This window comes from Bombina bombina, chromosome 11, assembly GCF_027579735.1.
Source record: "Bombina bombina isolate aBomBom1 chromosome 11, aBomBom1.pri, whole genome shotgun sequence".
In the NCBI taxonomy this organism is placed as follows: domain Eukaryota; kingdom Metazoa; phylum Chordata; class Amphibia; order Anura; family Bombinatoridae; genus Bombina; species Bombina bombina.
Window position 1 is genome coordinate 91,067,417 of NC_069509.1, and position 18,386 is coordinate 91,085,802.

Below are 18,386 nucleotides of genomic sequence, written 5' to 3' on the forward strand. Positions count from 1 at the left end.
CTGAAATCTGATGAACCTCAGAGTTGCTAGCTGAGGCCAAGTCTGAAGAGCGTTGAATATCGCTCTGAGTCCCAGAATGTTTATCGGAAGGAGGACCTCCTCCGGAGTCCATGATCCCTGAGCCTTCAGGGAGTTCCAGACTGCACCCCAGCCCAGAAGGCTGGCATCTGTTGTTACTATTGTCCAATCTGGCCTGCGGAAGGTCATACCCTTGGACAGATGAACTCGAGATAGCCACCAGAGAAGAGAATCCCTGGTCTCTTGATCTAGATTTAGTAGAGGGGACAAATCTGTGTAATCCCCATTCCACTGACTGAGCATGCAGAGTTGCAGCGGTCTGAGATGTAGATGGGCAAACGGCACTATGTCCATTGCCGCTACCATTATCCATACAACGACTTTGGAAGGCACAAAAACCCTTTAGAGAGGTCCTAAATGTTCAGGGGACTCCTTCAGGGAAGCTGGATGTCTCAAGCTGCAAAAACGAAAATAGGCCCCTCCCAACCTGTACTCACAGTGAGAGGGCCTTAAAAAACGATCCCTAGGCAAAATCTAGACAGCCATGTGGAAAAAACTAGGCCCCAGAATAAAGTTTTATCACCAATAAGTAAAAAAAAAACGTTTATACACTTCAAGCAAACGTTAAATCTATTCAGTAATGTGAGTAAATAATAAAAATATTACACTTTACAGCAAGCATGATACCAGTCGTTATTAAATCACTGTAATCAGGCTTACCTTAAATAAATCCGGTATTGTCAGCATTTTCTAGCATATTCATTTCTCTAGAAAAATTTAAAACTGCACATACCTCAGAGCAGGAGACCCTGCAAGCTATTCCCCCAGCTGAAGTTACCCATCTTTTCAGTTATGTGTGAGAACAGCAATGGATCTTAGTTACAACCTGCTAAGATCATCAAAGACCACAGGCAGACTCTTTTTCAACTTTCTGCCTGAGGCTAAAATAGTACAACTCCATAGTACCATTTGAAAATAACAAACTTTTGATTGAAGATAAACTAGATTAATGCACCACATCTCTCTAGCTACTTCCATTGTCGAGAGCTGCAAGAGAATGACTGGGGGTGGGCAGTTAGGGGAGGAGCTATATAGACAGCTCTGCTGTGGGTGATCCTCTTGCAGCTTCCTGTTGGGAAGGAGAATATCCCACAAGTAATGGATGATCCGTGGACTGGATACACCTTACAAGAGAAAATAATCTTCTTTCAAACACCTACATTTTACCACTTCCTTGCTCTAACGTAGGCAAAGAGAATGACTGGGGTTGGAAGGAAGGGAGGTGATATTTAACAGCTTTGCTGCTCTTTGCCGCCTCCTGCTGGGCAGGAGTGATATTCCCAATAGTAATTAGATGATCCGTGGACTCACCGTGTCATTAGATAGAAATATTGTTGTTTAAACTTGGTCCAATCCCTTCATCCAGCTGTCCCATTTTACAGATGTAAATATTCCAAAGTCCAAACTAATCAAAAAGCCAAACCTTTTCTGGTCCCAAGCAGTTTGGATAAAGGATTTTGTACCTGTATATACACTAATATACTATGTTAAATAACATCCTCACAACAATACATTTAAAAAAAAAGTTTGTTTATAAAATATATCAAAATAAAAACAGAAACAAATGCAAATTTTTGGTTACAAAACTCAATCTCATAAAAAAAGTATATTTACAAACAAATACAAGGAGCAGCTTAATTCATGGGATATGGAATCGGAGCACTGTGCAATATAATTGATGTTTCAAAATTAAAACATTTGATTAAAAATGTATCCCAAACTAAAATGTACAAATTCTATTAATCTATAATTCTGTTCTCCAACTAAATAAAAGGCACTTAATTCTGATAAATAGTGCAAAAGAGGATAGGGTGTATGTGTCCCACGTTGCTTTGTGTCAATAAGTCATTGCAGACAAAGACGTGTCTCAGACTCAGAGCTTTGTGGGCCACTAAGTATTATGAATTGTGCATGTCCCAAATAAGCACTTGATTGTAAGAGGCTGTAAAGAGGAGATTTCCCGCAGGAGACACTTTGCAGAGATGTACGCAATCGTCATGGGCTACAAAGTCCTGCTGGGTGCCAGCGCGGGTATTAATTAAACGCAGAAACCGTTCTGTAGATAGAAATATGAGCGTTATAAAACTGTGATATAGAAAAAATATTGTCAAAACAAAAACATACAATGATGAATAAGACAGATACAAGTCTGTGGTGAAGATATTACGGGCCAGATTACGAGTGGAGCCCTATTTAATGCGATCGTTGATCGTTAATTGCGCTAGAAGTAAGCTTTTTGCGCTCTTATTATGAGTTAAAAGTAATCTGTTTTCGCTCTCACTCTAACTTGACAAGTGCAAAAAGCCGAACTTTGAATATCGAATGCACTGTTATGTATTTCAGCATACAAGTCAATAGAGCAAAAAAAGTGGAAAAACCCCTAAAACCCTACTTTAGCTCAAACCCGATAGCATATTCTCAAGTGTGCTAACGTGACATGAAAGTATGAATATTTCACATTACAATGTTCTTTACATACAAGAATATGTTCTATTTACTCATAAATACATATTTCTATATATCTGATAGTATTTTGGTACCTATATATATATATTCATTAATATATATAGGTATATATATATATATATATATATATATATATATATATATATATATAAAGATATATATAGGAATATCTATTTAAAAATACAAAGAACATATTCTGCTATGTGCAGAACATTGGAATGTGAAATATTTACAGTAAATATAAAGTAAAGTATTTTTAACGTGTTTTGTTCGACTTTTTAGCTTTGCGAAAAAGTTAACCAGAGCTCTGAGGACGCGTAATCATTCTAGCATAAATCGCAAATTGCACTCAAGAGATCGCGTTTACTTTCAACTCGTAATACCAAAGGTAAACCGGACGAGTGCAAATACCCGTGATAAAACCCCATATCACTTGCGCGCAAGCATTAGTGCTCCACTTGTAATCTGGCCCTAAATAGGCTAAGAACAGATTGAAAAAACATAATTTATGTAAGAACTTACCTGATAAATTCATTTCTTTCATATTGGCAAGAGTCCATGAGCTAGTGACATATGGGATATACAATCCTAACAGGAGGGGCAAAGTTTCCCAAACCTCAAAATGCATATAAATACACCCCTCAACACACCCACAATTCAGTTTAACGAATAGCCAAGCAGTGGGGTGATAAAGAAAGGAGTAGAAAGCATCAACAAAGGAAATTTGGAACTAATTGTGCTTTATATAAAAAATCATAACCACCATAAAAAGGGCCTCATGGACTCTTGCCAATATGAAAGAAATTAATTTATCAGGTAAGTTCTTACATAAATTATGTTTTCTTTCATGTAATTGGCAAGAGTCCATGAGCTAGTGACATATGGGATATCAATACCCAAGATGTGGAGTCTTCCACTCAAGAGTCACTAGAGAGGGAGGGAATAAAAATAAAAACAGCCATATTCCGCTGAAAAAATTAATCCACAACCCAAAAAAATAAGTTTATTTCATTTTTGAAAGAAAAAACTTAAAACAAAAGCAGAAGAATCAAACTGAAACAGCTGCCTGAAGAACTTTTCTACCAAAAACTGCTTCCAAAGAAGCAAATACATCAAAACGGTAGAATTTAGTAAATGTATGTAAAGAGGACCAAGTCGCCGCTTTGCAAATCTGATCAACTGAAGCTTCATTCTTAAAAGCCCACAAAGTGGAGACTGATCTAGTAGAATGAGCTGTAATTCTCTGAGGCGGGGCCTGACCCGACTCCAAATAAGCTTGATGAATCAAAAGTTTCAACCAAGAAGCCAAGGAAATAGCACAAGCCTTCTGACCTTTCCTAGGACCAGAAAATAAAACAAATAGACTGGAAGTCTTCCTGTAATCTTTAGTAGCTTCCACATAATATTTAAAAGCTCTTACCACATCCAAAGAATGTAAGGATCTTTCCAAAGAATTCTTAGGATTAGGACACAAGGAAGGGACAACATCCCTGGACCTGGACAGGTATCTGGGAAGTTTCTTGTTTAGATGAGAGGCCATGAGATCTATCTCTGGAAGACCCCACATCTGAACAATCTGAGAAAACACATCTGGATGGAGAGACCACTCCCCTGGATGTAAAGTCTGGCGGCTGAGATAATCCGCCTCCCAATTGTCTACACCTGGGATATGCACCGCAGAGATTAGACAGGAGCTGGATTCCGCCTAAGCAAGTATCCGATATACTTCTATCATAGCTTGGAGACTGTGAGTCCCACCCTGATGATTGACATAAGCCACAGTTGTGATATTGTCTGGCTAAAAACAAATGAACGGTTCTCTCTTTAGCAGAGGCCAAAACTGAAGAGCCCTGAGAATTGCACAGAGTTCTAAAATATTTATTGGTAATCTCGCCTCTTGAGATTTCCAAACCCCTTGTGCTGTCAGAGATCCCCAAACAGCTCCCCAACCTGAAAGACTCGCATCTGTTGAGATCACAGTCCAGGTTGGCCGAACAAAAGAAGCCCCTTGAACCAAACAATGGTGATCTATCCACCATGTCAGAGATTGTCGTACATTGGGATTCAAGGATATTAATTGTGATATCTTTGTATAATCCCTGCACCATTGATTCAGCATGCAAAGCTGTAGAGGTCTCATGTGAAAACGAGCAAAGGGGATCGTGTCCGATGCTGCAGTCATGAGACCTAAAATTTCCATGCACATAGCCTCTGAAGGGAACGACTGAGACTGAAGGTGCCGGCATGCTGCAACAAATTTTAAACGTCTCTTGTCTGTTAGAGACAGAGTCATGAACACTGAATCTATCTGGAAGCCTAAAAAGGTGACCCTTGTCTGAGGAATCAAGAAACTTCTTGGTAAATTGATCCTCCAACCATGTTTCCGAAGAAACAACACTAGTTGATTCGTGTGAGATTCTGCAGTATGTAAAGACTGAGCTAGTACCAAGATATCGTCCAAATAAGGAAACACCGCAATACACTGTTCTCTGATTACAGATAGTAGGGCACCCAGAAAAGATTCTTGGAGCTGTTGCTAGGCCAAATGGAAGATCAAAAAATTGGTAATGCTTGTCTAGAAAAGAGAATCTCAGAAACTGATAGTGTTCTGGATGAATCGGAATCCAGAACTGGTCTGAATACATTTTCTTTCTTTGGTACAATGAATAGGTTTGAATAAAACCCCAAACCTTGTTCCTGAGGAGGAACTGGCATGATCACCCCTGAAGACTCCAGGTCCAAAACACACTTCAGAAAAGCCTGAGCTTTTACTGGATTTACAGGGATGCGTGAGAGAAAAAATATCTTCTCACAGGAGGTCTTACTTTGAATCCTATTCGATACCCCTGAGAGACAATGCTCTGAATCCAATGATTTTGGACAGATTTTTTCCAAAAATCCTTGAAAAACCTCAATCTGCTCCCTACCAGCTGAGCTGGAATGAGGGCCGCACCTTCATGCGGACCTAGGGGCAGACTTTGGTTTCCTAAATGGCTTGGATTTATTCCAATTTGAGGAAGGCTTCCAACTGGAAGCAGATTCCTTGGGAGGAGGATTGAGTTTTTGTTCCTTATTCTTGACGAAAGGAACGAAAACGGTTAGAAGCCTTAGATTTACCCTTAGGTTTTTTATCCTGAGGCAGAAAAACTCCTTTTCCTCCAGAAATAATAGAATCCAACTGAGAACCAAATAAATTATTACCTTGGAAAGAAAGAGATAGTAATCTAGATTTAGATGTCATATCAGCATTCCAAGATTTAAGCCACAAAGCTCTTCTAGCTAATATAGCTAAAGACATGGATCTAACATAAATTTTGATAATATAAAAAATGGCATCACAAATAAAATTATTAGCATTTTGCAGTAAGCGAGTAATGCTAGATATGTCAGGATCCAATTCTCGTTGCGCTAAATTCTCCAACCAAAAATTTGAGGAAGCTGCAACATCAGCCAAAGAAATAGCAGGTCTGAGAAGATGACCTGAATATAAATAGGCCTTCCTTAGATAGGATTCAAGCTTCATATCTAAAGGATCCTTAAAGGAAGTACTATCTTCCATAGAAATAGTGGTACGTTTAGCAAGAGTAGAAATAGCCCCATCAACTTTGGGGATTTTTTCCCAAAACTCTATAGATTTTGCTGGTAAAGGATACAATTTTTTAAACCTTGAAGAAGGAATAAAAGAAGTACCTGGCTTATTCCATTCCCTAGAAATCATATCAGAAATAGCCTCAGGAATAGGAAAAACCCCTGGGGAAACCACAGGAGGTTTAAAAACAGCATTTAAACGTTTATTAGACTGAACGTCAATAGGACTGGTTACCTCAATAACCAAAGTAATTAACACTTCTTTTAATAAAGAACGCATATACTCTATTTTAAATAAATAAGTAGATTTGTCAGTGTCAATGTCTGAGGAAGGATCTTCTGAATCAGATAGATCCTCATCAGAAGAGGATAAATTATTATGTTGCTGGTCATTTGAAATTTCATCAGCTAAATGAGAAGTTTTAAAAGACCTTTTACGTTTATTAGAAGGTGGAAATGCAGACAAAGCCTTCAGAATAGAGTCAGATACAAATTCTTTAAAATTTACAGGTATATCATGTACATTAGAAGTTGAAGGAACTGCAACTGGCAATGTACTATTACTGATGGAAACACTATCTGCATGTAAAAGTTTATCATGACAACTATTACAAATGATATTTGGTGGAATAATTTCTACACTTTTACAACAAATGCACTTAGCTTTGGTAGAACCGATGTCAGGCAGCAATATTCCAGCAGAAACTTCTGTGGCAGGATCAGATTGGGAAATCTAGCTCAATGTAAGAGAAAAAACAACATATAAAGCAAAATTATCTATTTCCTTATATGACAGTTTCAGGAATGGGAAAAAATGCCAAAGCATAGGCCTCTGATAGAGAAAAAAGCAAGAGGCAAACATCAATGGGGTATTGAAATAATGAAAAAAAGTTGGCGCCAAGTATGACGCACAACGTAACGTAAACTTTTTTGGCGCAAAAAATAACCGGAAATGACACACTCGCGTCACTAATGACGCCGCCGTGTGAAAGGTCTCGGCGTCGCGTATGACGCCGGAAATGATGAAGTTGCGTCATAAACGTCTTTTTCCACGCCAAAAAAAATTTTGCGCCAAGAATGACGCAATAAAGTTTAGCATTTGACGCACCCGCGGGCCTAATACCCGCAATAGCAAGAAGTAGTCAATTGAAAAAAAGACTACACCCCAGGTAAGAAAGAAATTTCTTAAAATGTTTAAATTCCCCAAATATGAAACTGACAGTCTGCTGAAGGAAATACATGAACCTGACTCATGGCAAATATAAGTACAATATATATATCTAGAACTTTATATAAATGCATAAAGTGCCAAACCATAGCTGGTGTGTCTTAAGAAATAAAAAACAGAATTTATGCTTACCTGATAAATTACTTTCTCCAACGGTGTGTCCGGTCCACAGCGTCATCCATTACTTGTGGGAAATGTTCTCCCCCACAGGGAAAGGCAAGGAAAGCACACAGCAAGAGCTGTCCATATAGCTCCCCCTCTGGCTCTGCCCCCCAGTCATTCGACCGACGGTTAGGAGAAAAAGGAGAAACTATAGGGTGCCGTGGTGACTGTAGTGTATAAAGAAAAAATTTTTCAACCTGATTAAAAAAACCAGGGCGGGCCGTGGACCGGACACACCGTTGGAGAAAGTAATTTATCAGGTAAGCATAAATTCTGTTTTCTCCAACATTGGTGTGTCCGGTCCACGGCGTCATCCATTACTTGTGGGAACCAATACCAAAGCTTTAGGACACGGATGAAGGGAGGGAGCAAATCAGGTTACCTAAACAGAAGGCACCACGGCTTGCAAAACCTTTCTCCCAAAAACAGCCTCCGAAGAAGCAAAAATATCAAATTTGTAGAATTTGGCAAAAGTGTGCAGAGAAGACCAAGTCGCTGCCTTACATATCTGGTCAACAGAAGCCTCGTTCTTATAGGCCCATGTGGAAGCCACAGCCCTAGTAGAGTGAGCTGTGATACGGTCAAGAGGCTGCCGTCCGGCAGTCTCATAAGCCAAGCGGATAATGCTTTTCAGCCAGAAAGAGAGAGAGGTAGCAGTAGCTTTTTGACCTCTCCTCTTACCAGAGTAAACGACAAACAAGGATGAGGTTTGTCTAAAATCTTTTGTTGCTTCTAAATAGAACTTTAAAGCACGAACAACATCTAAATTGTGTAATAAACGTTCCTTCTTTGAAACTGGATTCGGACACAAAGAAGGAACAACTATTTCCTGGTTGATGTTCTCGTTGGAAACAACTTTTGGAAGAAAACCAGGCTTAGTACGCAAAACAGCCTTATCTGAATGGAACACCAGATAGGGTGGATCACACTGCAAAGCAGATAATTCAGAAACTCTTCTAGCAGAAGAAATAGCAACCAAAAACAGAACTTTCCAAGATAGTAACTTAATATCTATGGAATGTAAAGGTTCAAACGGAACCCCTTGAAGAACTGAAAGAACTAAATTTAGACTCCAAGGAGGAGTCATGGGTCTGTAAACAGGCTTGATTCTAACCAAAGCCTGAACAAAAGCTTGTACATCTGGCAAAGCTGCCAGTCGTTTGTGCAACAAGACGGATAATGCAGAAATCTGTCCTTTTAGATAACTAGCTGACAATCCTTTATCCAAACCTTCTTGGAGAAAGGAGAGAATCTTTGGAATTTTAATCTTACTCCAGGAGAATCCTTTGGATTCACACCAACAGATATATTTTTTCCATATTTTATGGTAAATCCTTCTAGTCACAGGTTTTCTGGCTTGGACCAGAGTATCAATCACAGAATTTGAAAACCCACGCTTGGATAAAATCAAGCGTTCAATTTCCAAGCAGTCAGCTGCAGAGAAACTAGATTGGGATGTTCGAATGGACCTTGTACTAGAAGGTCCTGTCTCAAAGGTAGCTTCCATGGTGGAGCCGATGACATATTCACCAGGTCTGCATACCAAGTCCTGCGTGGCCACGCAGGAGCTATCAGAATCACCGAGGCCTTCTCCTGTTTGATCCTGGCTATGAGCCTGGGGAGGAGAGGAAACGGTGGAAACACATATGCTAGGTTGAACGACCAAGGCGCCACTAATGCATCCACTAGAGTCGCCTTGGGATCCCTGGATCTGGACCCGTAGCAAGGAATCTTGAAGTTCTGACGGGACGCCATTAGATCCATGTCTGGAATGCCCCATAATTGGGTTAACTGAACAAAGACCTCCGGATGGAGTTCCCACTCCCCCGGATGGAAAGTCTGACGACTCAAATAGTCCGCCTCCCAGTTGTCTACTCCTGGGATGTGAATAGCAGATAGATGGCAGGAGTGATTCTCTGCCCATTGGATTATCTTGGTTACTTCCTTCATCGCTAGGGAACTCTTTGTTCCCCCCTGATGATTGATGTACGCAACAGTCGTTATGTTGTCCGACTGAAATCTTATGAACCTGGCTTCCGCTAGCTGAGGCCAAGCCAGGAGCGCATTGAATATAGCTCTTAGTTCCAAAATGTTTATCGGGAGAAGCGACTCTTCCCGCGACCATAGGCCCTGAGCTTTCAGAGAGTCCCAGACCGTGCCCCACCCCAAGAGGCTGGCGTCGGTCGTGACGATGACCCACTCCGGTCTGCGGAAACTCATTCCCTGAGACAGGTGATCCTGGGTCAACCACCAGAGAAGTGAGTCCCTGGTTACCTGGTCTACTTGAATTTGGGGAGAAAAGTCTGTATAGTCCCCATTCCACTGATTGAGCATGCACAGCTGTAATGGTCTTAGATGAATTCGAGCAAAAGGAACCACATCCATTGCTGCGACCATTAGTCCTATTACTTCCATGCATTGAGCTATGGAGGGTTGAGGAATAGAGTGAAGAACTCGACAAGCTTTTAGAAGCTTTGTCTTTCTGACGTCTGTGAGAAAGATCTTCATTTCCACAGAATCTATTATTGTTCCCAGAAAAGGAACCCTTGTGGACGGTGACAGTGAACTTTTTTCTATGTTCACTTTCCACCCGTGAGATCTGAGAAAAGCCAACACAATGTCTGTATGAGCCCTCGCTTTGGAAAGAGACGACGCTTGGATTAGGATGTCGTCTAGATAAGGTGCTACAGCGATGCCCCTCGGTCTTAGGACCGCTAGAAGGGACCCTAGCACCTTTGTGAAAATTCTGGGAGCGGTGGCTAAACCGAATGGAAGAGCCACAAACTGGTAATGTTTGTCCAGAAAGGCGAACCTCAGGAACTGATGATGAGATTTGTGGATTGGGATATGCAGATACGCATCCTTCAGATCCACGGTAGTCAAAAATTGACCCTGCTGGATTGTTGGTAAGATTGTCCGAATGGTTTCCATCTTGAAGGATGGAACTCTGAGGAACTTGTTTAATATCTTTAAATCCAGAATTGGCCTGAAAGTTCCCTCTTTTTTGGGAACCACAAACAGGTTTGAGTAAAACCCTAGACCTTGTTCCCCGGAGGGGACTGGGTTTATCACTCCCATCTTTGATAGGTCTCTTACACAATGTAAGAATGCCTGTTTCTTTATCTGGTCTGAAGATAAGCGAGACAGGTGGAACCTTCCCTTTGGAGGAAGTCCCTTGAATTCTAACAGGTATCCCTTGGAAACTATCTCTAGTGCCCAGGGATCCAGAACATCTCTTGCCCAAGCCTGAGCGAAGAGAGATAGTCTGCCCCCTACCAGATCCGGTCCCGGATCGGGGGCTACCCCTTCATGCTGTCTTGGTAGCAGCAGCAGGTTTCTTGGTTTGTTTACCCTTGTTCCAGCCTTGCATGGGCTTCCAAGAGGGTTTGGGCTGGGCCGCGTTACCTTCTTGTCTAGCGGCAGTGGAGTTATTAGCCGGTCCGTTTCTGAAATTGCGAAAGGAACGAAAATTAGACTTGTTCTTAGCCTTAAAAGGCCTATCCTGTGGGAGGGCATGGCCCTTACCCCCAGTGATGTCTGAAATAATTTCCTTCAATTCCGGCCCAAAAAGGGTCTTACCCTTGAAAGGAATATTCAGTAACTTAGTCTTGGACGACACGTCTGCCGACCAGGATTTTAGCCAAAGCGCCCTCCGCGCTACTATAGCAAAACCTGAGTTTTTCGCCGCCAATTTCGTTATTTGAAAGGCGGCATCCAATATAAAGGAATTAGCTAACTTTAATGCGTGAATTCTGTCCATGACTTCTTCATAGGAAGTCTCTTTCTGGAGCGACCTTTCTAGTTCTTCGAACCAAAAGGACTCCGCTGAAGTGACAGTAATAACACACGTAGCTGGTTGAAGGATGAACCCTTGCTGAACAAAAATCTTTTTAAGCAATCCTTCCAATTTTTTATCCATAGGATCTTTGAAAGCGCAGCTGTCCTCTATAGGAATAGTTGTGCGCTTCGCTAGTGTTGAAACAGCTCCCTCAACCTTCGGGACCGTTTGCCATGCGTCCCTTCTAGGGTCTACTATGAGAAACATTTTCTTAAATATAGGAGGTGGGGCAAAGGGTACATCTGGCTTCTCCCACTCCTTTTCCACTATGTTCGCTACCCTCTTAGGTATTGGAAAAGCGTTGTCTTGCACTGGGACCTCTAAAAATGTGTTCAATTTGCACAACTTCTCTGGTACTACCATGGAATCACAGTCATCCAGAGTAGCTAATACCTCCTTAAGCAAAGCGCGGAGATGTTCTAGCTTAAACTTAAATGCCACTAGATCAGGTTCTGCCTGTTGAGAAATTTTTCCTGAGTCTGAAATTTCACCCTCAGACAGCCCTTCCCTCACAGCCAATTCCGATTGATGTGATGGTAAAATAGATAAGGCATCGTCAGCGTCTGATTGTTCATCCTTTTTATCTGTATTTAAAACTGAACAATCACGCTTTCTCTGAAAAACTGGCAGTTTGGATAAAAGATTTGCTATAGAATTATCCACTACTGCTGATAATTGTTGCATAGAAATAAGCACTGGCGCGCTAGGTGTCGCCTGCGCGGGCAAAGCTGGTGTAGACACAGAAGGAGAGGATGTAGAGCTATCCCCACTACCTTCATTAGATAAATCATCTTGGGCAACATTATGAAAAATAACAGAGCTGTCCTGATTTTGTTTGGACGCTATGGCGCAATTATCACAAACACTCGAAGGGGGAACCACATTTGTCTCTATACACACAGAACATAGGTTATCTGATGGAACAGACATGTTAAACAGATTTAGGCAGGCAAACAATGCAATAAAAACGATTTTAAACAAAAACGTTACTGTCTCTTTAAATAATAAAATGACACATTTATTTTTGAATGTTCAAAAAACTATGAAGGCAATATCCGATTTTTCTGAAATTTGGACCCCAGTGTCTTAATGCTTAGAAAGTATTGCACAGCAAATATGGAGACTCTAGCTCTTAAAACAAGCAAACCGGAGCTAATTGTTGGATTTAACCGTTTTTACACACCACAATCCCAGCTACAGCCTTGCTGCAGCTTTTTACCTTCCTTAGGGGTCACCATTCACAGAAAAAAAGCCTTTTGGAGTCACTTTCTGAACCACAGGACCCTCTCACATGAATCTGCATGCACTGCCTTGAAATTCAACTGCACAGCTGAAGTGCCAAAATGAGGCCTCCTCCCTCAGTACACTAGAGTGAAGGGGCCTTCCTGACTAGATTTAGGTGTCTAAAACAAGCCAGATCAATAAAAAACGTTCCCAAGTGTATGTGAGCTTATAAAATATTTCAAATGGTATAATATTGTAATAAAAACCAATCGATTTAGCCCCTAACAGTGTCTACCAGCATAAAAAACAAAAAGGGGAAGCCTGTTATCTTTTTTGCTGAGGTGAAAGAAAAATGGCTTACCGTTTCCCCTGAGGGGAAAAATGACTGTCATCTAGCATTAGCCTGTGTTCGTGGTAACAGTAATGGATTTTAGTTACTAAAATCATAGCCCTCTTAAACAGAAATCTTCATCACTTTTCTGTTATAGAGTAAATAGTACAAGCCAGCACTATTTTAAAATAACAAACTCTTGATAGAAGAATAAAAAACTACAACTAACACCACAAACTCCTCGCCATCCCCGTGGTAGATGCTACTTGTTCAGAGCGGCAAGGAGAATGACTGGGGGGGCGGAGCCAGAGGGGAAGCTATATGGACAGCTCTTGCTGTGTGCTCTCCTTGCCTTTCCCTGTGAGGGAGAACATTTCCCACAAGTAATGGATGACGCCGTGGACCGGACACACCAATGTTGGAGAAAACATACTTACCAAAAGACACCCATCCACATATAGCAGATAGCCAAACCAGTGCTAAAACAGTTATTAGTAGAGGTAATGGTAAATTGAGAGTATATCGTCGATCTGAAAAGGGAGGTAGGAGATGAATCTCTACGACCGATAACAGAGAACCTATGAAATAGACCCCCGTTAGGGAAATCGTCGTATTCAAATAAGTGATACTCCCTTCACGTCCCTCTGACATTCGCTGTACTCTGAGAGGAATCGGGCTTCAACAATGCTGAGAAGCACATATCAACGTAGAAATCTTAGCACAAATTTACTTCACCACCTCCATAGGAGGCAAAGTTTGTAAAACTGAATTGTGGGTGTGGTGAGGGGTGTATTTATAGGCATTTTGAGGTTTGGGAAACTTTGCCCCTCCTGTTAGGATTGTATATCCCATATGTCACTAGCTCATGGACTCTTGCCAATTACATGAAAGAAATGGAATTTATGTCTTCAATTTAACCGTGTACAATAGAATTACAAAATACAGCTGAACATACCATTGCTGCCAACAATAAGGATTTGGTCCACAGGAGAGAGTCCCAGTGATGTTGCAAAGTAAGAAAGAGGTATCCTTTGCAGGACCTGATGGAGAAATATGGAGATTTTTATTATTATTTTTATTCAGTTTTGTACAAACAAGTAATTACAACAAACGCAATTGCATTTCACATAGACGACTTACAGTACACCACTGGTGACATAAGATTGTCACATGGAAAATAAAAAAAAGAATGGAGGAATCTGACAATGTTTTAACAAATGAATAAATAACGGCCCAACTGCTCATTACAAAAACGTATAGTTGTAATATAGGACCTGACCTGGAAATAGTTATATGAAAACATTGTCATGTGAAATATGGAAGTGTATACCTGTAGTTGTTAAAATCATCCATTAATAAGTTAATGGAAAAGGGATGATAGAATTTTTTGTCTCACATTACAAACACATGTTTATATCCCCAAAAAGATCTTAAAGGGAGATTGTACTGTAAACTTTTCTGCCCATTTAATGATCCATTTTACTGGCTGGAATGTATTCAATTGTTTACAAATAGCTCCTATACCTTCAACTTGTCAATTAAAATAGATTATTTTGTCTGTTAAAACTACCACCTATACTGTTAAATATGTTTGTAATTCATATAATAAAAAGAAAAGCTAGGTAAACAAGGCTCATCATCAGCCCATGTTAAAGAGCAAGATGCCCAAAATGTTGCTGTTGTTGTATGAGCCTATCATGACATAATATAGGTCTTTTTATGGAATAAACTGCTGCTGCCTGTTTCATATATTGGAATGGAAGTTTGCAGGGTGGAAATAACATACAGGTAGCCCTCAGTTTACGCCGGGGTTAGGTTCCAGAAGGAATGGTTGTAAATCGAAACCATTGTAAATTGAAACCCAGTTTATAATGTAAGTCAATGGGAAGTGAGGGAGTTCGGTTCCAGGCCCCTCTCAAAATTGTCATAAGTAACACCTAATACATTATTTTTAAAGCTTTGAAATGAAGACTTTAAATGCTAAACAGCATTATAAACCTAATAAAATAATCACACAACACAGAATATATAATTAAACTAAGTTAAATGAACAAACATTTGCTAAACAGCATTATAAACCTAATAAAAAAAATAAACAACACAGACTTCACTTGCATTTTTCTGCAAACAGTTCTTTCTATGCATTCCAATCTGGACTGATTTATAGACAGGAAGATCTCGTTACTTTGAAATCTGCTCGATAGCTCAGGTCTGGTTAAAATTATTAATTTCAGCTTGCTTGGCTTTGCTGCAACACAAGCGGACAGCTCCACCTACTGGCTATTTTAATAAATGCACTGCTTCTCAATGCTTTTCAATAGCAGTCACATGACTGGAAAAAAAGGTTGTTATTCTGAAACGGTGTAAATTGAACCTTTGTAAACCGAGGGCCACCTGTACTTACAAAATAGCTGTGAACCCCCCACATACTTTTCATTTATGCTGCTAATTGTAATACAGTAGATAGGATTTATGTTCAAACTCTCTTAGATTAGGCCTAAATATCCATTACGTAGTATTTGAGGTGTGTATTACATAGTGTATCATAAAGATCATGGCTTCTAAAGCTTAACACAGAGACTGACTTCACAGAATAAGCTTTAAACCTCTTTGGTACTATAATCGGATTATTTATATTTCCCATACTATGAAATCTTGAGATGGTAGTCTCAACAGGCACCTAATGTTAAATAACGAAAAGTGTATTAGTTTTCCTCCATTCCGTATTACATTATGTGTAGATATAGAGAAAGCAAACAATATTAATTATACAGAGCTTTTATCATCTATTGGGATTATATACCCTGGGATTTTGAGGAACTAAGGTTCCATCCGTCCTGCTTGTAAGATAGGAATAAAGCAATCAATGTGTCTGGGGGAAAACAGAGTATTGCGGTTCTGGGTTTCCTGTCCTTGTTCCTCTTAAAAGGAACCATCTTCACTAGAAAATGATTCATGATGGAACAAAAATGTTCTCCAGCTTCTAAGTGTAAAAACAGACCTTTATTGTACAAACACGGGCCCAATATACAACAAAAAAACGTTTCGGGCTACTCCATGCCCTTCATCATGTGAGTACTGTTTCATGATTGAACCAACATTTATATCTTCAGCCTTTCTGCTGCTAACAGGTAAGCATCAGCTAAATACATCTTGCTAGCGAAATTACAACATACAAAATGTTAATAAATTAGCCTAAAAACAAGGTCTGCCCTGCTCAGTTTTAAAATGACTCCACAATTTGGGCCAGATTACAAGTGGAGCGCCAATTATCGCTTTAGCTAAAGTGATATTTGCGCTTTACTTTGTAATACCAGCGCACGCTATGTTTACAGCAATGTGAAGTGAGAGTGCGCTTCCATAGGCTCCTATGGGAGCCTTGTTCTGATGCCGTCACAGACGGCATGAGAACCTCGCACAGCAAAAGAGGTAAGCAGGGCAGCGATGAGCAGCAGTTCGTAAATATATATGTATATGACTAAATACATTTCTATTTGTGTGTTAATATGTGTATTTACACATATTAACACATAAATATATATGTACTGTATATTGTCATATACATATATATTTACATATATATTTATATATATTTATATATATATATGTACTGTATATTGTCATATACATATATATATATATATATATATATACATATATATTTACACACAGTTCCCATAGGCCGCAATGTAAAGGCACTTTTTAGTGCCGTTTGTTTTTCCTAACACTCCACTCCCACCAACTTTAAAGCCCTAAAACTGCCCAGTGCAGTTTTTAATTTATTTTGTAATGGCTGGTTAATTATCGCACTCCCACCAACGGGCTCCACTTGTAATCTAGCCCTTTATTTAGTAATATTCTGATACAAACATATTCTGTTTTTTTACCACACACAGGATTCAGTACCTGCTTCTGAACTAGGCTGTAGAATAGAACTTCCTTCTCTGTGCCAAATCCAGTATATATCACAGTGCCAGGCTCCCATGGACAGAATGCTGCCACGCTTGGAATGGAAGAGACCAGCTCCTGTTACCAAAAGAAATGAATGAAGTTAGGCCTAAGGTTTTTAGACAGCAGTACTTCTGAATCAAAAACACTTAGATACCACTATTTATTTTTCTATAGATTGTGGTATTGATCTGTTCTAGTAGATTATACCTTATAGTGTAGAGTTAATCAATTACAGTCCTTGTTACAGAATTACAGGACAGATTTTCAGGATCACCTTAAAGTGAAGTTCAATTTCAGTGAATTAGTGCCCGATTTTTAATAATCCTATTAAAAACATGGGCACTTTAATTAATCAAAATCGACATTTCACTTGTTTTCTTACAAAACTTACCCTTTAATTTTGACAGCCGCTGCAGTGCTTCCTCCGCCCGTCGCAAGCCCTCTTCGTGGGCCCAAAATGACCAATACAGCTTCCTCCAATCAGGCCATGATCCCCCCCGGAGGGAAAGCAGTGATTGGAGGAAGCCGGATTCGTCATTTCTGACGTAAGAAGAGGCTTCCGACGGCCGGGGGAAGCGCTGCAGCGGCTGTCAGGATTAAAAGGTAAGTTTTTGAAGAAAACAAGTGAAATGTCAATTTTGATGAATTAAAGTGCCCTTGCTTTTTAATAGGATTATAAAAAAACGGGCACCAATTCATCGAAATTGACCTTCACTTTGAGTGACAATGTCTTGGTAACCGCAATTACTGAGCAGCTGATTATTTTACCTGTTTCTTAGGATTGCAATTGACTAAACAGAGGATATGAAAAAAAATCCCAAGACTTTTGAGTTTTTAAAAGTGATATAATCAAAAGGTGCCCTCAGCAGGGAATGTGAAATAACAGCAGGCTTTTAAACTTGTGATCGCTTAGTTGTTATATGGCAGCACTTTATATAAACAATATGTCAACACTTGTTTCTTCAATATTTAAATTGGACTAGACTTAAAGAAGAGGAAAATGGTTTAGTCGTACTTATATATACTGTAACAATACAAGGCAGAGGTTTCTTAGACTCATAAGATACTAGCATATATTAAAAAAGCCATTGATGAAAGAGATGAAAGCATAATTCTGTCACTTTATAAATCCCTAGTAAGACCTCACCTGGAATGCAGTTCTGGGGACCAATTATAAAAAAGGACATTGCCAAACTAGAAAAAGTACAGAGGCCACCAAAACTAATATGGGAAAGGAGGATTTAGACTATGAGAAGAGATCTTTTTACACTAGAAAAAAAAGCGCTTGAGAGGTGATATGATTTATTCAAATATATTCATTGTAAGAGCAATCAAATTGTGGAACTCAATGCCTAAGGAGGTAGTGAATGCCAGTACCTTAGATATATTTAAAAATGACTTGGGTACTTTTCTTGCTAAAACAGGATTCAGGGATATGATTGACAAAATGCATATTTGTGCAGCCACTAACAGCTCCTAGCTCATGCGCTTACCTAGGTAACTTTTTTAACAAATGATAT

General features: G+C 39.7%; 1 protein-coding gene across 1 annotated transcript in view; it reads right to left on the minus strand.

Moving 5' to 3' along the window:
* Nucleotides 1–1,591: 1,591 nt before the first annotated feature.
* WDR90 (WD repeat domain 90) overlaps nt 1,592–18,386 on the minus strand; it is a 213,155-nt gene continuing 196,360 nt past the window's right edge. The window contains exons 39-41 of the mRNA XM_053694218.1: nt 16,822–16,941; nt 13,871–13,955; nt 1,592–2,134 (exon numbers count right to left, since the gene is read on the minus strand). Of these exons, the coding sequence (XP_053550193.1) occupies nt 1,977–2,134; nt 13,871–13,955; nt 16,822–16,941 (363 nt within the window). The 3' untranslated portion in view covers nt 1,592–1,976. The remainder of the gene's footprint in view (nt 2,135–13,870; nt 13,956–16,821; nt 16,942–18,386) is intronic.